We start from the raw sequence: 25392 nt of genomic DNA, 5'->3' as shown, positions 1-25392 counted from the left end.
CATGGTAGCAGAATTAGTAGAACAGACCCTTGTGGCATGTACCACGGATCCTAGGAAGGATCCTGTAATCCTCAGTGGAATGGCACTGCTCCACTTTCACACTGGTTGCCCTTTTGTATTCTAGGGGACTATTTGAAGAAGCAGATACTGTTTGGCATGAGTCTGCCCCTGCATAATTTGCATTACTATTATTGGATTTTATAACACACAGAATAGAGACTCAGTTCTGAGCAGGGTATATGAAAACATGGTTCACATTTGTCAACCCAGATTTAGTTAGTTCCATTAGCCTATAGCAGTGGAGACTAAGCAAGCAGAACATGGATACAGACCCAAAACATCGAGAAACAGTTGCATTTAGTGGACAGTGGCCCAGTTGATAATCAGGTTTTATACTTCTTACTTTCTGTCAGTGCAAGTCAGGACTCCTATCAATTCAGAACAATACTGGGGCTGGAATTTCCCAGGGAGGAGCACGCACATTGCAGGTTGCTGTCTGCTGCTACTGCTGTTCCCAGCTGTTGCTGTGTTAGCACTTATTCCAGTGCAAAATTGAGGACATGGAAGAAAAAAAAAAAAAGAAAAAAAAAAAGCGAAAGATAAGCAACAGAACCAGAATGCCTCAGAGCAGTTAGCACAGCACAGCCAGTCTCAGTCAGCCACTGAAACACATGCTTAGCTGCCAGCACGTGAAAAATTCAGCACTTTACTTTATGTGCTCTCATGCTTTGCTGATCTGGGAGATTGCACCAGGAATTTCTCTAGTGCACCTACCTCAGTCAAGCAGGTGTAAAAGTGCACTGCAGCTCCTTACAGCACTGATGTGCACTCAGAAATGTGTTGGTCTCTGATGGCAGAAGGGCCACATTCCAGCTTGAGAGAGACAGATGAACTTTTTTGAAACGAGAATGATACACGTACCCTAAATCTGAATCTGACCTTAAGCCAGTTTGTATTTCCAGTTATTGGAGTTATCTTAGTACAGAGCATTTTGGAGACAGGATTTGTTTGTGGTAGTAAAATGCAAGAAGGTATGAAAATGAATGCAGCTGATCACGACTGAACAGGCAAGATTTAAATCGGGCTGCAGTCTGTGAGAAAAATGTGGCTGTCACACCACAGGTACTTCTCAGGCCCAAGGGACTGCCTTTCTAAATAGGCTGCTCATTATGGGCAGCCGTGTATCTGGCATTCTGGCTCTGGAACTGACCACGTTACTATTTGCAAACACAGGGTTCACTTGAGTGGTACTAAAAAGAGAAGAGGTGGGGCAACTGGTGCCTTAAAAAGGAAAGAGGAGTCCGTCCAAGTCTGTGTGTGAAAAGCAACTGCGTTTCACAGGACAGTACCTGGAGATTGTGCTCCCTGTACTCCACTGAGGGCAGCAGTGAAGTTTTCTGAAATCTTTGCTTTTAAGACCCAAACGGCAGCTTTGTGTGTTGTGAGGAAGTTTGCAGTGATCCTTGTGAGCCTTGCTTTTAAGCTGTGTTAAATTTGTGGCGAGAGTGTCAGGCATTTCATACTTGGCTTCCAAAAAAGAAAAAAAAGAAAGAAACGAGAGAGAGAGAGAGAGAGAGAGAGAGAGAGAGAGAGAGAGAGAGAGAGAGAAAACGACGTGTGTGGGGAAGAAATCTCCCAGGAATTTCTTCAAGGTTGTATTCAGACACGCTGGAGTGACAAGAAAAGCAAGGCAAAGATAAAGCTTTGTGCTGTGATAAGATGTCTGAATGTAAAGCAGGAGATCACAAAGACTGTTTGGGATTACCTATGTTCATCTCACCCTGGATATGACTGCAGACAAGCTAGCTCTTCTCGAGTGACAGTTTAAAAAACTCAGGACTATGTTTCTCTTCCCTGTTGCTTTCTTGCCAGTTTTTTTTACCATTGGCTTTGCCAGCCCTTCAGCTCTGCAGCACTGGAACTGTCCTAATGGATACAGATTAAAGAGTGAAAGTTCTGCCTGCGTAGGTAAGTGGTGGACCATTCACAAATTAAGAAAAAAGCGTCTGTATTCGTTTAACTGAGCTTTATAATTGTCATGAGTTTTCTATATAGATTGCCTATGCGTAGCTACACAATTGATACAGCAGTTTCTCACTATCTCTTCCTTCTCATAATGGACGTTTTGTCTAGTTGCTTTTTCAGAAATTGGTCCCTTGTCTGCCAGTTCAGCTATCACAAAGCAGGTTGAAGTTTTATGTGGTCAATAAGAGATCAGAACTGCTCACTAATCACAAAAATTCCTTTGCGTAGCTGTAGTGTCTCTGTATTTTTACACACTCGTGCAGATTCCTGCTTCTATATGTATATAATTTGTGCATGTTTTTTTGTACTTCTATATGCATATAGAAAGAGAAATGTAATGATTGTGTATGTGTATGGGTAAATACTTTGATAAGGGCTGGATAACTTTAAAAACTGCTCTAAGATAGTACTGTTATCTACAGATTTGTGTGCAAATATACAATGAATGACTCACATGTACATAAAAAAAGATATATTTGGAATTGTACTGCTATAGTTTGAGGGAGATGTGTTACATTAATGTTAGTATGATAACCATGAGTGATTTAGAATATGTAAAATGCAGGTTCTTATTATTCACAAAGTGTAGTATAAATCACAACAGAAACCTTCTTCCCCAATGCTACCTTGAAGAACTATGTTTTTTTTCTGGTAAGGAGATAAGGAAATGCCCTGGAAGCCTTGCACCCAGACCTAATACTTTGAGTTCATGCTGTGCTTTAGTTACTTGGGCTTCAGAGGCTCTGACTCAGTTCTTGACATGATTCCAGTGAGTTAATAACAGGTGCCTTCTCTGCACATCCTGCCAAGAAATACCAACTTGTAAGCAGAAAATAGAAGTACACATGTTAAATGTCCTTGTATTGAGAGAAAAGGAGCTAGGCATTTCTTATATATAAATGATGAACCTGACCAAAGGCTTGTCAGAGCACCAAACACACCTAGGGTACCTCTACACTGATTCTTGAATTCAAGGGAGAAACATGTTTCTGAAACTAACCTCCATACTTTTGCCTCTTACCATGCTTGTGTTCACATTGTGGGACAGTCCCAGAGTGCATGGACTGGATTCCTTTTATGTCAACCTAAACCAGAAGGTGTACCTTAAGAGAACATCTATCCTCTCTGCTGCTGTTGGCCATTTGGTCCACAAGACCATGTTAGACCTGGTTCTCCATAACCCTACGTGGAAATATGTGCAATCTGGATGTCAGATCCTCACCAAACGTTGCACACTGCAGAGCCTCTCCTATAGGTCCACACTATTTACTAATATAAACCTAGCTTCCAGGAACTAATTAGGATGTACATTAGCTATGAACTTCCGCATTTTAGGGAAGCCCAGTTAGTACCTTGTGTATAATAAGGCAATCCTGAAATGAAGTGAATTGATGGCACTTTCCTTTGGGTCAAAATGTACTCCACATCCAAAAGGTGACTATATATATATTTTATATATATGAAATATTATATACATATATATAATTTCAGATGACCCATTTTGCACATTAATGTACACTGTTCTTCCATTAATAGAGACATAATACTGCATCTTCTGTTGAAAATTAGATATCCAATTGCTCTATTGGCCTTGAGAAGAGTCTGGGTAAAGCACCAAAACAGAATGGCTGCTAGTTCAGCAGCCAGCGCAAGAACTGATAGAAGTGGTCTTATGCATGAGAGCTGATGTTACTGTGAGCAATTCTGTGTAACGTATAATAAACAAAGAAATGAGCTATGCTAAGGTATCTTTTTAATTAGAGACCACTGATTCATGGGAGATTAAGAAAAGATAAAATTTTGGTGTGAAATATTAGACTGAAGGATGCTTTGATGGAATGGATTTCTTGTGTTCTTCCATGAACTGGATATGCAAATTCTGTTCTGACCAGAAGAGCGGATGTGTGATATTCTAGTTCATTAACTATGTGAGAGAGACTGCAGTAGCAGCAAATGGTAGGAAGCTGGGGGCAGACTTTGAAGGTAATAGTGGGGGTGCAAGTGGTGAGTGGGAGACATGACTCATGCCACTGAGCTGTGAACAATGACAGCAGGCTCTGATCTGTGGCTTGGCAACCATTCTTGGTGCTTTAATAAATACATCAATTGTAAAATGTTCTGTATCATCTGTGACCATGGTGGCATCCTGCCAGCCATAAGGACTACAGTGAATTAAGAAGCTGTCCCTTACAAACAGCATTGACTGAAAAGTGTTTTTCCAACTTTTCTAGAATAGTTTTCCATACAACCACTGTTGATGAAGGCCTAGGCTTTGCTCTTCACACACTGTTAAATAATTCACTTCTTAATTAGTTCCTTTTATTTCTAGGGATATTCAAAGATCAAAGGCATCTCATCCTGTTGAAGGATACTGAAATCTAGCTCTAAACATTTCACATAATTTTATACAGTTATTTTAAGAGACATTATTTGAATCCTGACTTGGTATGCCAAGAACGGAAAGGCCTTTAAGCAGGGAGCATGTATCTCAGAACAGAGATGCAGCACAGTTTATAAGAGACAAAGTATGGGAGAACAGAGCATGAGATCAAAGTAAGACTGGCCAGTTGCAAGGTTATATCCATTTATAAGAAATTTGTGATGCAACTGGAAGCATTTTTTTCTATTTTTGACATTGTCATCTTGACTTAACTTATGATGATGTAAAGAGTGGGGACTCGGTTACCATTAAATAACTTACCTTCCTTAGAAACAAAACCTACTTACTCTAAAATAAAAATAGTCTTGGCCACACTTGGTTCTTCCTGCAAGGTAAAAATGTGTACGTAGAGAGGGCTTTGATTTCTCATGTTGTTAACCATCTAAGCATTCATGATACACCAGGAGATGGGTCTTATGCCTGTTGAAATCAAATGATTATCCCTTCCCGAAGTATTGACTTAAGAACACTTTTTTATAGTCCTGAGGGATATAGATACTCTCCCCACTTGAAACCAAGAAAATTTCCCACGTGGCAATGTTTATTTGAAGATACCCATAGAGCAGCCTCTTGCATTACCAATTTTCAGAAGGACACCAGTGCCTGTTCCTCTTGGGCTACCAAAAGTATTATGTTATGAATACTGCAAGATTTGGTATGCACCTTGGCTTCAGGATTGACTTTGAGAACTCATTCTGTCAGTTTTAAAGGAAAAGAAATATAGTTATTAAAAATACATTTATTTTTTATAATATTGTAAAATTGTAACATATAATAAAAAGGGAAAACACAACCCTTGTTATTAAAGTTGTACCTACCTATAGGACCTTACTCTACTGTCTCTACTAACTTCTGATGTTAACTGATCAGCTCTTTTCACTTCAGCATGCTGCACATTCCTACAGAGCTAAAGTCTGCAATTGAAGGTGACGACTGCAGCTATCTAGGTCAACACTTTCGGTCAGATGCTTCTTTCTGTGTTTCAAAATTTCCTCCTTTCTTTTTTGCTGTTGACTCTTCTCCAATCATTGAATGCTGGTGACATGAAATATGAAAGTATTCCTCTTTGTATTACATCTTTAAATTCATCTTGGTTAGCTAAATGCTGGCTTCAATTTGCTCCATGCAGCCTCACACCTTTTTAAGAATTCAGAAGAGCTGAAGTAGAGGCATGTGTTTGTGTCTTTTCAGCAGCTGTCTTCCAGATATCTTACTTCGTATTACACTGCCATGGGGAAGTTGATTGAAAATACAGTTAAATAATAAGAGAGAATTCTTCAACATGGCCAAATCTTGAGAAGATTCCCTCTGAATTCTCTGGAAATTGATACAGCTGAATGTGGGTAAATACTGTCCTTATCTAGAAAATCTTGGATCAGAATAGAAAGGAGGGAAATGTGTCACAAGAGATGACAGAATTGGCATCATATTGCATAAACATGAAGTTTAATGCTGAAAAGCAGATTCCAGGGCCAGTGACTGTTATTACAAGACTCATCAATGTTTTTCTCAGTGGAAAATAACAGATATTAATCTGACATTGTTTTAAGCAAAAATTATGACTTTATAGAATATCATTTGAAATTTGTTTTTAAAGGGAGCTGGAAGACAGTATTTCCTGATGCATTTCAAGGAGGGGTAGATAGATAATAGCACCATAAAAAGCAATCCAATAACATTATGTTGAAAATTGAACTCTGTGATCTGGGAAGTAGAGGTCTGCTGGAACTATGAAAATACCTTGCACATGATTTTGTAGTTACTAATTTATGCATAATGTTTATTTATTTTTTCATTCTTGTGGCTTAACTCTTGAGATCTGAGTCCAGAAAGGTCGGATACTAAAGGTATCATAGTCCCTTACCACAATACAGGAGCATTCCAGAACCTCTACCCTCTCAAAAACTGTCAGTGCTTGGGCTGTACTTAAAATTTCATTTAAAAATTTGGTTGTAGAGATACTTAGTGTGCCACTTTAATCTTACTGTGACCCACTGGTAGCTGAAGAATCTTTTCTGGCTGTCTTCTTTTCTTTGAGTTGTATGTTTTTAACTAAATAGTTAAAAAAGATGGGTTGTTTCCTTAAGTGTGAATTTCAACCTTGTTGAAAAGGTTATGCTGGTGGCTAGATAAAGTGAATTGAATTCATCCCCAAAGTCCACATTAACCAAATTTTGAGTGAGTATGCCTATCTGCAAGTGTATATTTTACATCTATAGTCCGTTTGCTTGGGGCCATAATGAAAGGCGACTTCTGGCTCACTGTGATTTCTCTGTGTCCCTGCCAGGCATACTAATGCTTCACCTTCTGCAACTAGAGCCTTTCTCAGGACTCTCAACAAAGTGGCATATTTGTATGCAAAGTCATTGAGAGCTGCCAATGTCGTGATGAAATGATTCATCGTTTTTGTTGATTCTCAAGGCATTTTCTGCATAAAGAAGCCTTTGAGAACAGAGCAGAATCTCATTCGTCCTTTCAGGACTGGCTGTCAGGGCACTGCAGACAGCTTTTGTGCTCCCTAAGCTTATTTCTTTCACAGGATAAAGTTCCCACTGGGGTAAGTGGTTGCCAGGAGGTGTGAAACAGCTACAGCAGGATGCTGTACAGTTATGTGCATGGCTTTGGCACAAGGAACTCAGGTGAAGGCATGGCAGGTTTCAACTTGTGGATGTTGTTGTGGTCAAGTTCTCCCAAGCATTAAGAGACATTTATTTGTTTACTTCCTGCCCCTCCCCCCAACCCCCCGACTTTACAAAAAGAAGGGAGTATGTTAATAACAGGACCTTCTTCTACTGTTATCAAAATAAGAGTCAAATGTTAACAGTGTGTTTAATAACAGCTCAGTATTTCTCATTGCTTCCTTTCTACGTCTGGAAGGTCCACTCCTTGATGCCTGGGTGCTCTGTCTCAATATCCGTCTGCTTTCATTGGCAATTAATCTTCAGCTGGAGTGATTATTCACTTTTCAGTATGTGTGAAATTTCTTTACTGTGTGAACTTTGCTAGTGGTGAAAATGGGCATACTGATAACCTTAAAATCCTCTCAAGTACAACTACCCAGACAAGCAGCATAAATTCTTCTAGCCTGAATGATCAGTGTGATCTGATCTGTAGATTCATATTGTTTAATAATGGAGGAGACCACCCTGTAAACCACAGGCCATTTTCCAGTTACCTTAGTATACAGCTCGGCATCCTGTGCTTTATTAAAGCATGTCTCCCCATTCTGGTCTTGTCTTGAGAACATCCACTAGTGGTTTTCACAGTGTCACAGTTTTTTTTCGTGGTAGCTTAGCAGTTCCCTTACTGAATCATATTTTCTGTTAACTGAATTGATTTTCTCTCATTTCAGTTCTCAGCCATTAACCTTTTTAATTATTTCCTGTGGGAGGTTAAAACATCTCTGAGAAAAGCTGAAAAGCTGGTACTTTGTGAAAGTATTTATATATTGTAGTCATCTTCTCCCAGGTTTCTTTCTGATAAGTTAAACAGACAGAGCTCTCAAGTGTCTCACTGACAAGCTGTTTTCTTAAACTCATATCATGCTTTTATCCTTATTGTGCATACTTTTTAATTTTTTGATCTTGGCTGAGGGAAAAGTTGCTCCTCAGAGCATCCTTCACTGTGCTTATCCAAGAAATACAAAAGGGTATGATGCCAGCAACCTCAGGAAGTTGTTATCAGATGCATTTTATTTCAGTAGAAACTGAAGATTCTCTAAACTTTTAGGGACCATCATCCACGGTGCTGAGTGCTGCCAAATAGGGTAATGTCTTCCCCTTTTATTACTGAATGGGATCCTCAGTGGTGACTGTTTTGAAAAATAAGATCCTTAATTTTCTGTATTTACTACTGTTTATACCCTACCAGTTAAAATTCTAATTTGTTTGTTTGCTGCCTTGGTTTGGGCTTGCTGATCTCAGAATACACACACACACACACATATATATGTATGTATATGTGTGTATATATATATATATATATAAAATTTTTAAGTGTTTTGTATATATTTTTGAAACTCAAACAAAAAGGGCTTAAACAAAAATGAGCTCACTGCCATGGCAGACTGCTGCTTTGCTGTTTTTTTGCGAAATTTGGTGTTTTATTTTCAGAATGTGGACAGAGGGATAATGATAGAGGGAAGCAGCTGCAGAAGGCGTTTGCATAGCAGGTGATTATGTAAGTAGCAGAAATGGAGTACGAGACAAGTCTGTTCCCTCATTTTGAGCAATTGGAAACCATTTGTATAGAGTGCCCAGACAATGGGTAGTATGGTTATTTCCCTGGATAGTCTCTTAAAAAAATAAAAATTGCATAAAAATTGCATAAAAATGGCAAGCAAAGGAAATAATCCTGAAAGCAATGCATAATGCAATACATTCACCCTCCTTTCCTCTCTTAATGTGATATTTTGTACCTAGCTTTCTCTGTGAAGGGTTTTCTTTCTGTTTGCCTTCTGCTGCTGTTTCTAGTTGAATTGCCCTGATCTGTTCAAAAACCTGTTTCAGATATTGATGAATGCCTTGAAGGTGGTCTGGGAACCTGTGGCCAAACCTGTACAAACATACCTGGGTCCTACTTCTGCTCTTGCTTGCCTGGTTACACCTTGGATATCGACAAACGGTCTTGCTATGTGAATGGTAAATTCATTTTCTTTTTTATGACTAAAAAAGTACTTTAGAGTTCAGTTAGCAGTCAGCATTGTATTTAGAAGTGAGCAATATCTCACTGGACCCTACTCGTGGTGCTGACTTAGATACTGCATAGCAGCTCCGGTTTGATGACTGAAAAACTGTGTCTTCTGTGTGGTGAGGGGAAAATGAATGAAGGATGAAAGGTACAGTAGTGGGAAACAGGAAAACACACAAAAGCAAATGAAAACAAACCATGATTTTCTGTTTAGCAAAGCTACTCTTCCTCTGTGATCAGAACTGTGATCACTCTACTACCGTGTCCCTACTTTTACCAGAAGAAGACAGCAGCATGTGAGATTTTGATACCTTCATCACTTTTAATCTGTTGGCACTGATGACCAGCGTATTTAGGGTAGAGGCAGAGCTGTGAAATGCAGGTAGCGCTTACTTTTTGGTTTGACCCATAGGCATTTTCATAATAAACATGAATCACAGAATTGTAGGGGTTGGAAGGGAACTCCAGAGATCATCGAGTCCAACCCCCCTGCCAAAGCAGGTTCCCTACACCAGGTCACACAGGTAGGTGTCCAGGCAGGTCTTGAACATCTCCAGGGAAGGAGACTCCACCACCTCCCTGGACAGCCTGTTCCAGTGCTCTGTCACCCTCGCCATAAAGAAGTTCTTGTGCACATTTGTGCGGAACTTCCTATGCTGCAGTTTCCAGCTGTTTCCCCTTGTCCTGTCTCCTGAGTGCTAACGTGAGGTCTTTCTCTCCTGCTCTCTTGAGGGTTTCAATTGTTTTTGATCATGTAAGAAGTACTGACATTTAGACAGAATTTAACCTTTCTGAGAGGAAAATATCTATCATTACACCTTCTAAATAACCTTACTTTTCTACTCAATTGGTGCTATTCATGGGAAAAAATCTGGTTGTATTTTATTAATTGTTTAACCTTGCATCTAGAATACGGTGTGCGAGTGCTCTAAATTTCACCTCTCACCTTTCCATGTTGGTTTCCTGAATGTCTGTTTTTGGTTCCTGCCTGGGACTTGCTACAACTCCCTCCTGGTCTAGGAGCTCAGGTTTTCTTTCTAATATTCACCTGGGACTCTCCCTAGTGTGGAGAAGGGATGTAGTAGAGCTGGTTTCCAAATGAAGGATTTGGAGATGTCCTTGATTCTCTGGATGTTTTTAATCTTCACAGTAATCAATACAATACAATAATCAAAAGTATTCCATACAGCTCCCAAATTGTCACCAATGCAAAGAGCCAGGCTAGATTTCTTTCAGTACTTCTTAAGAATGTCTTCATATAGATTTATTTATTTTTTAATTTGACTGCTTTGTAAGCCATTCACCTTTGAGCTGAAGAGACCTGAAAACAAACCTGTTAACCTGGAATGATATTTGTGCTCAGGTATCTTTCAAATAACAGTCTTGCTTTATTATGTTGTATGAGGGCTTCAACTTCTTTAGAGGTTATTACTGATATTTATAGTAGTAATAACAATAGTTGAGAGGTGATAAAATTTAATCCCAAATCTGTCTGGCTCCTCTGTGATCAGAATCAGATTAGTTCAGTCCCAATTCCATTTACAACCCTCACTTACAGGCTCCATTTGGGAAATTCAGAGAGTGGAAAGGACAAAAAAACGAAGTATAAAAATGCTCTTGGTCATCTAGTTGGCAGAAATGCTGGCAGTACAGCTGTCACATTCCTGAGATAAATCAACCTTGCTACACTTCTCTGTTCATTTACCATTTACGTAAAGCAAGCCTCCATAATTTAAACACTCTCACATGGGGCTGCTTAGTGCAAATTGCAGCAGAAAAAGGGAGACAGTAACATCCTAGGAGCAATTTTTATAACTGGGTAATACCTTGAAAACTCCAAATACACACTGCTGTAATAGTCTTGAAATCAGAGTGTTGATCATCTTCCTTGTGAGCAGCAGTTAATTTACATCCTGGTTGCTGTCAGAACTTGTTCAATGGAGAAATCAATCTTGGGCTCTTCCTTCTGCTGTGAAGGGGATTGAATTCTTGGAAACATTAATTCAACAAGTGTCTATATAGGTTTTAAACCTGTTATTCTCTTGGATCTGTATAAGTGCTTGTATTTCAAAGTCACTTGACAAGAGAATTTCTCGTATGCCATGATCTGTTGTTTCAGGCAACCATTTTATAAATCCCCACCAACCATCATGGGACTTTCTCCTTTGAATGTGCTTTAATGGTATACTAAAGATTGGTCTCTGTTCTAATTACAACTTTTTCTGCAATCTCAGTTTCACTACTCAGATCTTTGACCTAATGGATTTTCAGCAGTAAGTGTGAATGGACTATTATATTTATATCGCATTGGTAATTGATTCTCTGTGATGTTACCATTAAAAATGAAGGAGAAGGTTAAATCTCTTACTCTGTCTAGGATAATACTGATGAGAATTTAGAATCATAGAATCATTGAGGCTGGAAAAGATGTCTAAGATCATCTAGTCCAACTGTTTACCTACCCAGAAATATTACCCACTAACCCTGCCCCACATTACTGCATCTATGCTGTTCTTGAACATCTCCAGGGATGGTGTCTCCACCATCTCCCCAGGCAGCCTGTTCAGTGCCCATCCACTATTTTGGAGAAGAAATTTTTCTTAATATTCAACCAGAAACTTAATGCAATGCAGCAAAAATTCAGTGCTTACCTATTAATTGGTGTTCCCCTCCTCCCCTTTTTTTTTCAACACTAGACCCTGCACCATTTCTACTTTTTCACCATGGAAGTGCCATCTACAGAATTGACACTGAAGGGACCAATCATGAAAGATTGGTGGATGATGCTGGTCCATCAGGACTTATGGATTTTCATTATACAGAAGAGAAAGTGTACTGGGTAGATTCAGAAAAGCGACTTCTGCAAAGAATTCACCTGAATGGCACAAAAAGAGAGGTAAAGTCATCATTTCTCTCAAATTGTTTGAGTTATTGGGCATTGAACTCTATGCAGAAACACCTACTCAGAGGTGCAATTCTGCTTGTTTATTTATTGACATTTCAGGCTTATTAAACAGTTTGCAACCGTAATGATTCTGGTTCTGAGCCTAGGCTGTTTTACCAACATTCACAGTACATGTAGCATTTTCTACAGATCAACTAAAAGGGAAGAAATGTAGACAAGCCAAATCTTTGAAGACAATAACGTCTCTATCAGTTTTAAATTAATCCTTGGCATTATGAAAGTTTGTCTTTCAGATTATCGTAACTCAAACCACCACAAATGGTATGAGAAGAATGTGCTTGAATTCCTGCTGTTTTTTTTTTTTTTCCCCTCAATCTTTTTATCGGTTTCTATGGTTGCATAAATGCTTCTTTTAGAACTGCATCCTTTGTTCAGAAAAAGCTGTGCAGTTCATTGCCTCTGGCTCATTAAAGGGAAGACAGGCTGGTACGGCTGCACTTCAGTGCTGTGAGAACCTTCTTTTGTTGGAGAGAGATTATTGGTTTTGCTGTACCCATGTGGAATCTTAACTTACGTATTTTAAGCTGTTTTTTAAAGATCAAACTCCAGCAACAGTGTGTTAGGTTGTCTTTCAACTGGGTGCTTCATAATGTTTGAAATGTAGGCAGAAATTGTAGCTAGATCAGTCCAGTGTATCGCTTACAAATAATATTTTCTTTCACCTGTGGTTCACTCATTCAGAAGGAGTGTATGTAAGAGCCAAGGGAAAATGAAAACAATTAAAAAACAAGAAAGACCAATAATACAGGTCTGAGAGAAAATGAAGCAGGCCAGTGGAATGAGATGGAATCCTCATTCTGGCACAATAGTCAATGTACTGAAAGTCAAGCGTATGATGCATCTTGTTAACAATTTTTTGTTGTTTACAGAGATTATGTTATATAGACAAAGGCATTTCAGGATTTGCTATTGACTGGATAAATCAGGACATTCTCTGGGCCAATAGACAGAAAGCAACCATAGAAGCAACTGACATGAATGGGAAGAAACGTCGAGTTCTTCTAAGAGATATTGGTCGTCCCACAAAGATTGCCATTGATGCTGAGCAAAGGTAATTTTAACTAGGTTAGTAATTTCATTAAAATGAACTCTAATATACTAAGTACTGTGACTGGTTTACCAGTTGTGGAAATACTGTGTGCATGGTGTTTTGTCTTTAGTACAATCCCTACCTGAATGTTGATAAAATCGTAGAACCATAGAATTACTTCGGTTGGAAGGGACCTTGCAGTTTATCCAGTTCTGATCCCCTGCTATGGGCTGGTTGCCCCCCACCAGGTCTGGCTGCTCAGGGCCCCATCCAGCCTCGTCCTGACCACCTTTAGGGATGGGGCATCCACACCTTCTCTGGGCAGCTAGTGCCAGTGCCTCAAAGTGAAAAATTTCTGCCAAACATCTAATCTAAATCTCCTTTCTTTGGGGGTAATAGAATAAAAGATTAATAAATATATAAGAGAGAACCAGAGAAGTGTGTGAGAAATGCCTACTAAGGTCTAATGCAGAATCTATACCAATTGATCATCAGAGAAAATTTCTTTAGTTAGGAGATCTGAGGATCTGCTGGTCCTTTCTCAAAGAGAGCATAGTTTCAGGGCAGCAGGAAGAATTCGAGCAGCAAAAGCTACAATGCCTGCAAATCATAGAATCACAAGGTTGGAAAGGACCTACAAGATCGTCTAGTCCAGCCATCCAAATGTTGCTCACAAATGTTCATCCCGAATGTTGGGAGTCCCTTTTACTCCCAAGCTGGCATACTTAAACTATAAATATGTGTATTTTCATTTAAAATATTTTCTTCTGATTGACTTAAATACAATGTTTACCAGCTTTGGAAATATTCACGGGTCCTTACATCCATGGTCAAATGCCACGGATGGATATGTTACAAAATGACATTATAGAAGTATATTTCCTGAACTCAATGAAACATATGTAGAGATTCAAGTTTGTATATTCACCTACGTGTGATTCACCATGCACAGAAACTGTACATAATATGCTTACAGAAAGCCAGTAATAAACTGTAAAGAAAATAGACTTCAAGAAGTTTGATGTTACAATTCTGTCCTGGTGTGTTTTGCTTGTATGAAAACCCTCTATTTTTAATGTGAATTAAAGAAAAAGAAAGAAAAATACCCAACAATATGTTTATGCACACAGGTATACACATTCTCTAAGTCTGATGTTAACGGTGTCTTTCCTAAAATCTATGCAACTCTTAAGAAATGAAAGTCAATGTGGTACCCTAGTAATGGAGTTTTTCTCAAGGAATGTGCCTAAATATTAGTAGTAATAAGATTATTTTACTGCTAATGATGTAACCCTAGCTGTAAGATTGATTTTTAAAAAAAATGCTATTAAAAATGCTGAAAAATCAGAAGTAAAAATAAAAGAAGGAGATGAAAAATAAGGTAAATGCTGGCAATTACTCAAGCTGGCTTGTAAACTTTGTTCTTCAGTCTTCCTGTATGTTAAGATCATAAACAAATTTGCAAAATATCTTCACAGAAACTATAATTACTGTTGTTTCTTAGTTTCCTAATCGACAAAAAGTGAATGCTAGCATTTATTCAAACTTCCAGAACATTGAGGTTTCTTAAATAGCAAAGGGTAACACAGAAATGCAAGCAGGTGTTAATGAAGTGTTAATGACAGTAGAAAGCTGGACTGTCCTTCTGGAAACATATTTTTGCATCTACTTTAATAGTCTATGATGACTGGAGGCCATGCAACAGGGAGAAAAAGCCATGAGGCAAGGGTTGTTTCTTCCTGCTTGTTTAGTACAACAGATTAACGCAATAAAGCTGGTTTTATGCTGTTTCATACTGTAAATCTTGCAGTTTTGTGAAGATAAGGCAAAATTATAAAGTGTCTCGGATTTTTTTGTGCTTAAATGTAAGAATCTAAAGCAAAGAATCTAAACCCAAGCCTTAAGAAATAAAATAGACTAGTGAATGTTAACTTGCCCTGGTAGAGCTGTTGCTAACCTTAGTCACATCACCAAATCTGAGTTCTGATCCATTAATAACTTCAGATGTATGTAAGTTCAGTGCCTAACTGATCTGGGTATTGAAACTTTATTTTGACTGGGCCTTAATTTAATGACATCATAGGCTGGCTGCTGTAACCAGGAGGAAGGTGGTAGAAGGAAATGATTTGGTATTGTTAAGTAAAGTACTAGTGTGTGTGGTGTTGGTCTGAAATTTTTGGAGATGACTTCCTCCACAGAGGCAGAGGGCCAAATATCTGCCTCAAAGATACATTTTTTCCTAAGTTTGCAGCAGTCCCCTGTAAATTTCAGAGGTTGTTCTAGTTTCCCTCTCTGACTGCATGGTGGAACAAAGCAAGGAGAGAGATAACTGTGCCTCGCAGTTAAGCTGGGCTGATTCCTGCTTGACCTACATGAGATTTCTAGTATATCATTGCTTCCTGAATGTCATAAGTCTGCTGGTAAAAGTATATTTATTAAAACAGGAAAACAACTGTAACAAAAAATTAGTGGTAATATTGATTCCATTAAACAGGGAACACCCTTTTGGTGAAAATTATTTCCATTCTAATTAGAGCTATGTTTTGAAGGACATATATGTTTTTTTCCTGGAAAAGGTCAATGTATGTTGAGGAATCCCCTTGCTTTATTATTAGCTTTGGTTCTGAATGCATTTTGGTAAGATTGAAAAAAGTTTGCACATGGGAGCAAGGAATACATACCAGTGATGTTACCTTGTAAGCATATAAATACTTAATTTTTTTCCCAAAATATGCCTCTTTCCTGCAGGATACTGTTTTGGTCATCAGATGGTACAGTTTCAAGTATATACCGTGAGTCCCTCAATGGAAGTGATGTGAAAAATATTTTAAGAACCACAGAAAAAATAAAGGCCATCTCACTAGATTTTGTTGACATAAGGCTCTACTGGATCCAGCATGACCATGGGAATGAGATTTCCCATATTGGATCATGTGACTATGAAGGGGGTGCTGTTCATTTGCTTCGAAGTTCTGGTCGGTGAGTTTTTCTGGGCTGTCAGAAAGAAAGCTTATTTCCTGGGCGTGCAGTTAAAGAAAGCATAGGAGACTTTTATTTTGTTGCTTCACAACATTGTAATGCATATAAATGTTTTGTAACTGTAGTTCTACAAAGGTGAAAACGGAAAAAACTAACTGTTGAATTCACTGCAGATAATACTGCCACTTAGTACTCTCCATCTTCTAAGCTTTTAGCAAATGATAACCACATAATCCTCAGAAATCCTCTCTGAGTGTTTATTAGTAGCCTTTTTCTGCAGATAGAGAAGACGAAAGCAGAGAGCTTAAATGATTTGTCCAGGGTCACCGTAGGTTAGCTCAGGTGTCTGAGCTATGCTCAAAAGCCTGAGCTCTATCAGGTCTTCCCTGTCCTCTTCTAAGCCTGTTGTCCTCTTCAGCTGCTGCTCAGGGAGGTATAGATGGTGCCCTGTGCTCAGGCTCTTCAGAGAAAGTCAGCAGATTTTTAGTTATCCTTGTCTCCCCAGTGCCTGACAGAGTGCAGCAGCAAGACAGATTTAAGGAAAACCCTGTTCCTGTCCCTCCATCTCCATCCTAACTTCCTGAGACAGTCAGAAGGTTCAGAGAAGGCACTTTCCAGTGCCACACTGGGAAATGGGGGTAATTTTCTGGCCTAAATCCTTCAATAAAGCAAGTGCCCATTTTAATTGCTGGTTCAATAGAATCTCTCTGTCAGTTGAGTCAGTCTTAAACAGCATCTCACATACTCTGTGAGAAATGATCACAGTTTTTGTAGCTGTTTCTTGTAAATTTGAAGGATTCTGAGTGCTGGGAGTGTCTCTGGCATCTCATCTGACTCTCACATACACCTAAAAGAAAACAAAGGCTATTTACAGTAAACTTGGCTGGACTCACTGCTCAGAAAATGTGTGACTCAGTATATACAGGAATTGGGTGATGTGCCATTTCATACTAATTTTTCAATGTTGTAGATATCAGTTGCTCGGTATGTCTCTCTTTGCTGACCACCTGTACTATTCGGAGCTGAAATCTGGTACAGTACGGACAGCCAACAAGTATACTGGAAAGGTTGTAGTCACTATTAGCCTGAAACCATCACTTTTTCCACCCGTGGAGATAAAAGTAGTGCATCCATTTAAACAGCCTGGTGCAAGAACAGATCTTCAAGAGTTTGGTAAGTAAACTGTAATGTGTTTGTGAAAATAATAAGGATGTACATACTGACCTTTCACAGTAATAATTTTCTCCTGCAAAATTCCGGGCCTCAGTAAAGTCAATGACCAGGTTTTCTTCAACTTCAGCAACCCATATGTTCACTAGTGTATCAGACGGGAAGCTGCTGAGCATTAACTGCTCTTTTCATTAATTTGAATGCATATAGAAACAATTGACGATCTTCAGAGGTTTCTCTCCAGCCCTGTGATTCTATGTGTGATTTTCTCTGTGTCATCACTTTTCCAATTTTCCACTTTTCCAGTTTTCTTCCCTTCCACTTTCCTTTTCCTTCCTTTTCTTTGTTTCACAAATTTATTTTTATACTTTATTTCTAAATGTAAAGACAGCCTTTTTGTGTGTGTGTGTGTTGATTGTATTCATCAAATACCAGTTCTCTGCTGGAAGTTTTAATGTAATGCACATCTAAATACCTCTGATTGATTATTATGGCACTGAAGGATTTTAAGAAGAATATAGTGTGACCTACAAGTGATAGCGTGGATGTCTCAGCTTCATTGGATTAAGATTCATCTTGTTTAAGACAGGTCTGAGGCTGCCATAGTAACTATTAAATGAGAGCCCTGGGTGTCTTTAATTGGTATCAGTTGCAGCCTGCGGTACGAAATAGCCATGCCACTGCATTTTGTTGTGGGATCAGAAAATGAAAGTTGACTGCTTTCCTTGATGATTCCTGCTGAGACAATAGGAAGTGCAGGGTGCCCAAGAGGTACAGGTGGTGTAAAAACATTAGGAAAAAGTGGTGTGTGCTTTTATGAGGAAAAATGAAACTGTGTCCATCTCTTTTGAGCCAGTTTGAAATATCTACTGCATAATAGGCTTTGTCTTTCTTCATGCCAGCCAACAGCTTTATTTGGTATAATGCTGTATCTCTTTCCTGAACTCTGATCTGAATGGGAAAATCAAAATTTTCAAGGGAACTTTCCTCACAAATGCTTTGTTTGCAGTGCAAGAATCTGTTGAGGTGAAGAATAGAAAGTAATCTTGGAAATCAAACTTATGCTTGTAACCACAGGGAATCTTCATTCAGAGACAATACTGGTTCTGTGCTTCCTTTGAGAAAAATAGTTTTCTCGGCAAATTAAAGCACTTTCTTCAACTCATACATTTAGTTCTTACACACAGAATAACAATGAAAAGGTGCATTTGTAGAGCAGATAGTATAGTGACAAGACCACACATGTCTCAGTGCTGTTGCAAAGATTCCAAAATTTGGAATGCCCCATGTAGTGTCTCTTCTTTGGTACTGCCTGTTGCCATATCTGCATTTTCATGAAGATGGGGGATACAGTGGCTGAGGAAGGTAGTTCATGACAGTGTTCTGAACCTCAGGGGCTATTAGTTGTTACATATGTTCTCTCCACAAAAGGATGTAGCATAGTGCTCATTGACTATGGTCACTTAGTTCTTCCCTCTAGAACATGTTATTTTCCTAAGTTTCTTTTTGCACTAGAATGAGGTTGTCCCCACCTCTCTTCAATAAGTCACATACTAGTGCTATTAAATGCCTTGCATCATTTACTTCCAACATGTGTTATGAAACTATGACTGTTTTCAGAAGTAGTTCTATTTTATTCTAAATACCTTGCAAATATGTCTGAGAAGTGAAGGAGTAGAAAGAAGCGTAAAGGGTTGAATCCAGATGAACTTTCTGGACTTTGCATATACATTGCTTGGCTTATCCACTGCAAGAACTGAGATGAAAGAAGGGCTAATGAGTCTGGAGTACAAATGAGATTTATAGCTGATCTTACAACAGAGTAACCTGGAGATGAAAGCATAACTAGACTAATTGGGTGCTCTGTACAAGCTAAGAAAGTATATGTTATACTGTAGTGTCAGCTGTGAATTATCAGGCCTTATTTAAAGCAGATAGCAAATAAGTCCTTCAGATGAAAAGGAAACTGACAAGAAGCGCTCAACTGATATGATCAGATTTTTGACAGGAATTTAGATTATTTATTTTACATTTCTCATGTCCTCTTTCCTACTTCTCTTTCAAAAGGCTTTCCTGAATTGATCAGAGCCAATAAGTAGGGAGAGGGGCATTAATTCAGCTGTGGGGTTTGCTATAACCCCACACAACAACTTTGGCATGGTAGTGTCTGGAAGATGGTCTTTAGTTTAACTGAAGTCTCTTTGATAACTAACCCTAGATTTGATGTCTGTATGTGCATTCACAAATGCCAGTTGGAGTGCTCTTTCCACTTTTATTAATGGTTCATAAAATGCTTTAATTACCTTGAAGTCTCAAAGGGTCTGTCTGGAATTTTTAAAAAATATCTTCTCTGATGGGTTAATAAATCAAGAGGAAGTGCTATTCAGAAATCCCAGGATTTTTTTTTTTTTTTTTTTGAGTAATTACCTTCTGTTTCTTTCTAATGTGAGATACTGATGTCAAGTAATCATCTGAGAACAAAAATTTCCATTTAAAATGTGATAGGGTAGGGGGCAGTGAGAAAATGTGGTTCATAGCGACTATTTCTACAGAAAATACTATCTTAAAATTTTTGTGATTCATGACTTAGAGACTGTTCACCTTTAATTTTAAGATGCAATCTTGAGTGTCATCTGGTTGCTCGTTTGTACTGTTTTGAGATAGAATATATTTGCACTGCTGTCATTGTGATTTGTTCTGTATTTGGAAGTTAGACACCGTAACATGTGTCTGATTCAGCTTCAACAGTGACAAAGATTAAGGCCCTAGTTCATAAATTCAAAAATAGTTCTACAAAAAGATAGGCTCAGATAAAACTACATAAGATTCAAGTTTCTGATAAGTTCACATGCATGGTGACACACATAATATCCATCTAGTCATCCATCATTGTTTCTCATTCAGCAATATGATTTTTGTTAGAGAAAAATTAATCAGTCTGATGCAAATATGTCCACTGCTGATACTTTCAGCCAAGATGAAATGTCTGTCTAGGAAATTAGTTCACTCTTTTATAGATGTGATCTGTCATTGCAACTGATGGCCAGCTTTTCTTCGTCTGTGGCTAGCAGAAGATTAAATGCTGAAATTTAATATCATGCTGGTGTCCATCTCTTGGAATTTGAATGTTGGATTGGAGATGCTATGAGCAATTCCTTTGCATCCAGTGTCTTCCCTGCCTATATGAGACCATGATTCCCTTTATTTCACATACAGCACAGGGCAAGCACAGAGTTATGTGTGGGTGGCTACATGCCCATATCCAGTGGCAGCAGTTCAGCTATTCTTAGCTTGGAAAAGGGGCAAGCAACCCTAGAAGAAGATTAGGAAGATTAAAACAAAAATAATAGTTTGCAAGACAGAAATAAGAGCATGAGTGTTGCATATCTGCGGAAGCACCAGCTGTGGAAGGTGGCTGAGCTGACACGAGGCTCTGCCAATCCTTCCTGTGGAAAGAGATGCTTCAGTGTCTGTTTGCCTTGTTCTCTGAAGTGAGAGTAGCAGTAAGGCTTCTGCTGTGGGCTCATTTCTTCTTCCTCTGAAGAAACTTACCTTTTGTCTTTGAAAAATGTACTCTTTGTCCTACAAACGCTTTAATTTGATAGTGAATTTTTGGCTTCATTTTACCAAAAAATCAGAAAGTTATAGAAGTTATTAAAAAATAAGTTACTCAGGTTGAGTAAGTTACTGTTGAGAAGGAGAGGTGTGTCACTGAACAAAACAGTTCCTCCTTGAACAGAAGATTAGATTTACATTATGTTTGCTTTTCCAGAAAAAGGAATCTGTGGTTTGAACAAAGAAAAGTGCAGAAGAAGAATCTGCAGGCTGGACTCAAGGACTCATCGGTGTAAATGTTCTAGTGGCTTTATTTTAAGTCGAAATAAACAGTTTTGTGAAGGTAATACATAGATCTACTCTCAGCTTTATTCCACCAGATAAAAAGATTCCTCTGCTCTTTTACTTTATTCCAATCTTGAGGATGAAGAAACACTTCAAGGTAACATGTCAGTTTAGTGGCTTTCCCTGTGCTAGTACAGTCTAAAAGGAGACATACAAAAATGCCACAAATGCTGTCCTTGTGAGAAATGTTGGTCTTAGCTTAAGAAATTGTCATTCTTATGGATCTTGACAAAACTTAGAATGGATTGCATCACTGTAGGTGAAATGTTGAAAGATATCGTAACACGATGGCTGTTTTAAGCCTCACCTTTGAAAATTGCATTAATTCCTAACAGGTATAAATGTTTGAGTGTGCATTGCTTTAATAAAAATCTGGTATTATTAATTATTGTCAACATATGACTTTTAGAAGCACCATTTTCACCGCATGACCAAAGTTGGATAGATGTAAAGGCATCAGAATTATGAGCTTAAAACATTTACAGCAGCCATGCAGTCCTCAGGAAATTAGCCAGAATTGTTTTCCAAAATGAATCTTCTAAAACATTTCCCCATTTCGAGAATTTTTCTCAAGTCATGTTGGAGCCACTTAAAAAAAAAGAATTTTTTTGTCAGAAGGAAGTATCTAATGAGAATTTTTAGGGTGCATACAGGATTATGGCACTGGAATCTGTTTGGGAAGGCATACTTTGCCTCTGGACACATATGTTGAGCACATACAGCCTGAATATGGTGCTTGAAGGTTTTTGAAGCTTATTTCAATTAGGTCTAAAGACTTGCTTTTTAAAAAAGTATTTAGTAGGACCAGCATATCTTGTAAAAAGGATGGGAAATAAAGAGATTTTTTGAAGACTGTGAGGCTTTGTTAATTCAATTCCATGACATTGGCTGGTGATCATATTCTGACACAGTGCTTCTTTTGGCAGATATCAATGAATGTGGCTTCTGGAATCATGGCTGTACTCTGGGGTGTGTGAACATTCCTGGTTCCTATTATTGCACCTGCCCAAGAGGTTTTGTTCTGCTGCCTGATAGGAAAACATGTCATGGTAAGTAGCACTAATTCAAAGATGTCTACAGTATGATTGGATATAAGGAATAAATGTTTTATGATGAGGGTGATAAAGCAGTGGTGCAGGTTGCCCAGAGAGGTGGAGGATGCCCCATCCCTGGAGACACCCAAGGTCAGGCTGGAGGGGCTCTGAAGCACCTGATGGGACAGGTGTCCCTGTTCTGTCCCCTGTTGCAGGGGAGTTGGGCCAGATGACCTTTAAGGGTCCCTTCCAATTCAAACTATTCTGTGATTTTATAATATGGGAGACAGTCCTTGAGTATAACTCAAACATCTGAAAGTTTTGCTTGTTGCATTGCTTCTCTCCTTTAGTATATAAGTAGGACTAGCTTAAACTGCATGTACCAAAGACAGATTACATTTCTAAGGAAGTATGTCACACGCGAGTAATCACATGTGAGCCTCTTGTGGACCAAAGAGGATTGAGGTTTCATGCATCTGTGTATCTGATTCTAGATGCCTGCATGCAGCACTCATGTTGAGTTATAGCAACAAAGTTTTACAGTGTTTGCTGAGTTGCTTTCTAACTGGCAACATCTTTTCTTCCATAATTCAGTGTTGTGTATACTTGGCCTACAAATGAATCCAGTTTTTCTAGGACATAAAATGTGAAACTGAACGAAGTTCTTCAGGTCTTAGGATATCTCCCATCACTTTTCTACTTTGGAATAGACATGTAAAGATCCTTCTTCCTTGTTTCCACAAAAATTAAACATTGCTATATGAATAGAAGTGCCTCTTTAAAAGTGCCAGTGCACAGCAGTGAGTTCAGTATGGACTGTGGCAGGCTGTAGGGTGTATTAAATATCAATACTAATGTCTAAATATAGCCGTACAGCCTATTGATTTTTAAGACTCCAAGAGGCACTTCTCCCTTAGTTAAATGAAAGCTAGGTACAGGACTCAGGGATCTAAGCATAGGTGTCCAGGCTGTGGGAGACTGCATGAGGCAGTCAGATGTGACTGAAGACCTGCAGCACCAGCTGCGTGGTGCGATGTCCCCGTGTGTCCAAGATGACTAACTTAAACTCTATGCCTACAGTTTGAGTGCCTCAAATTAGATAGATAATGCAATTTTTCTAACATATGTTAGAGATGTGGCATGGGTAGTATAACTCCATAACCACTGCAACATAAGGCAGATATGTCACTATCTATGCACCTTGAGATTGTCTTGTATGCAGCTGTTCATCCAGAACCACATGCTGTAGTGGGAAATAAACATGAGATTGGTTTCTTCACCCTCTTCACCATGCCTAAAGGCTTAGAGCAGTCCAGTTCAGAGCACAGCTGCCTGGGAGGAGTATTTGCAACAGCTATGCCCCATTTAAGCTAGTGTATGCAGCTGGTTCGAAGAAGTAGCTGTGTGAAACCTGTGTTAGTTCCAGGGGGTGCTGCCTTGTGGTGCAGAAATGGGGCTGCAAAGAGATGCAGCACTGCAGAGCAGAGGTGGAAGGAGAGGATCCCATGGAACTGCATAAAAGAGGGAGTCATTGTTTTTTCCTAATTGTCTTCACGTTTTTCGCATTAAGTCTGACTTCCTTTTATAATGGAAACTTGATCCACATTAGATAAAGTGTAAAAGTGATCATTTTCTTATCTGTTTCTATTTTAATCTCATTCCTTCATAAAAATTTGTAAATTTTAGACTGATGAGTCTAAGGGCTTCGTGACTCAGTGATAAGTTTGGGTTTTCCTTTGCTGTAATTAGGAGAGTGTAAAAAAATTTGGATGGAGGAAAAAAACCAAACAACTGAATAACAGCTATGAAAATGTTAACACGCCTCTTGAAGAAGGTTTAATAAAAATTTATTCTATCATTTATGATTATCTTTTTTCCTCTTTAAATTACTGTAGAGCTAATTTCCTGTTTAAATAACGACACTGAATGCAGCCATGGTTGCCTTCAGACATCTAAAGGGCCTGTTTGCTTTTGTCCTGAAGGATCTGTACTCAAAGAGGATGGCAAAGCATGCACGGGTAAGTGTTTAACGTTTTCATAGTGGTAATGACTGCCAAACTCTGTTCTTGGCACAGAGAACCAGGAGTAAATGATGGCACCTTACAGTCATTTTGCACAGCTGTAAATGATTGTACAAGATAGGAGGCAGTGGAAAGTCTGGCTCTTTGAGCACTGAGATGTGCAATATTCATCTTCATTTTTAATAGATGCTTACTAGTAACAACATTCAATATTTACAGGCCAAATTCTTCTGCTGTCACACGAAACAAGGCATCTCCTAGATATTGGTTGCAGGTGGCATCTACAGTTTATATTTGAGAGGAATCATACAAAATCAGGGATTGGTTGAAATCTGAAGATGACTTTATCAACATTGCACAACCTAGGTTCTGAGGCACTTTAACTTGCAGCAATTTCATCTAGTTAGCCACAAATGACATTTTTGCAGTTAGAGTATTTGGAGAAGTTCCACCTACTCATCTGTCATTCCTTATTCTAGTGGCTCTCCAAATTCAGGCTGTACTTTCCAGCTGTATTTTTGTAAGCCTAGGGATCAAGACAGCACAGTTAATGCCAATCTCATGCCTTGACAAATCCCCTTCCTCTTTTACAACTGCTACTTACTTTGCACTGTACCATATACATGTAGCAATGTTGCCTTTTTGCTGGGGATGCTCCACTGAGTTGTACAGCCCATGAAGAATGAATGGTTTCCTTTCGTTTTGCCTAAAATTTTGCCTTGTTCTATTAGGAAGTCACTGAATTTCACCAGTTCATCATCCTAGATTAATTAACTTGGAGAATAGCGTTTATTAGCTGCTGCTCTGCATGGAGTGCCATCTCTGATAGAATTTGTTACTGTTTTATTTTGGATGAGATTTCCATGGTTGAAAAAGTTCTCGAAACCAGTCGACACATGGAAGCCTGGTCATATATCCCAATCCCATGCACTCCCACCTTGTGTCCTGAATTTTCAGGAAAGGCTCAAGGGGAAGCTGAACCTAATTGTATTTCATTTCACTTGACTTCTGCTTCCAACATGAGGCTTTTCAGAATTCTGTCCATCACAGAGAGAGTTTATACTGTAGAAATCCTAATCAGAGTGACTTGCTCGCTTACTTATACTTACAATTTTGTTGTATTTTTTCCTTAGGATGGC

At 38.7% G+C, this 25392-nt stretch overlaps 1 protein-coding gene across 1 annotated transcript in view; it reads left to right on the top strand.

Annotated features, from left to right (window-relative positions):
* Nucleotides 1-1841: 1841 nt before the first annotated feature.
* The window catches only part of EGF (epidermal growth factor), a gene marked incomplete at both ends in the record, with an annotated part of 50693 nt that continues 27142 nt past the window's right edge, over nt 1842-25392 (top strand). The window contains 9 exons of the mRNA XM_079534289.1: nt 1842-1968; nt 8974-9105; nt 11851-12050; nt 12989-13170; nt 15898-16128; nt 17099-17301; nt 21071-21196; nt 22125-22247; nt 24128-24250. Of these exons, the coding sequence (XP_079390415.1) occupies nt 1842-1968; nt 8974-9105; nt 11851-12050; nt 12989-13170; nt 15898-16128; nt 17099-17301; nt 21071-21196; nt 22125-22247; nt 24128-24250 (1447 nt within the window). The remainder of the gene's footprint in view (nt 1969-8973; nt 9106-11850; nt 12051-12988; nt 13171-15897; nt 16129-17098; nt 17302-21070; nt 21197-22124; nt 22248-24127; nt 24251-25392) is intronic.

Source organism: Tetrao urogallus (assembly GCF_951394365.1).
Source record: "Tetrao urogallus genome assembly, chromosome: 4".
In the NCBI taxonomy this organism is placed as follows: Eukaryota; Metazoa; Chordata; class Aves; order Galliformes; family Phasianidae; genus Tetrao; species Tetrao urogallus.
The sequence above is the reverse complement of the archived record's forward strand: the minus strand, read 5'-3'. Positions and strand labels throughout refer to the sequence as shown.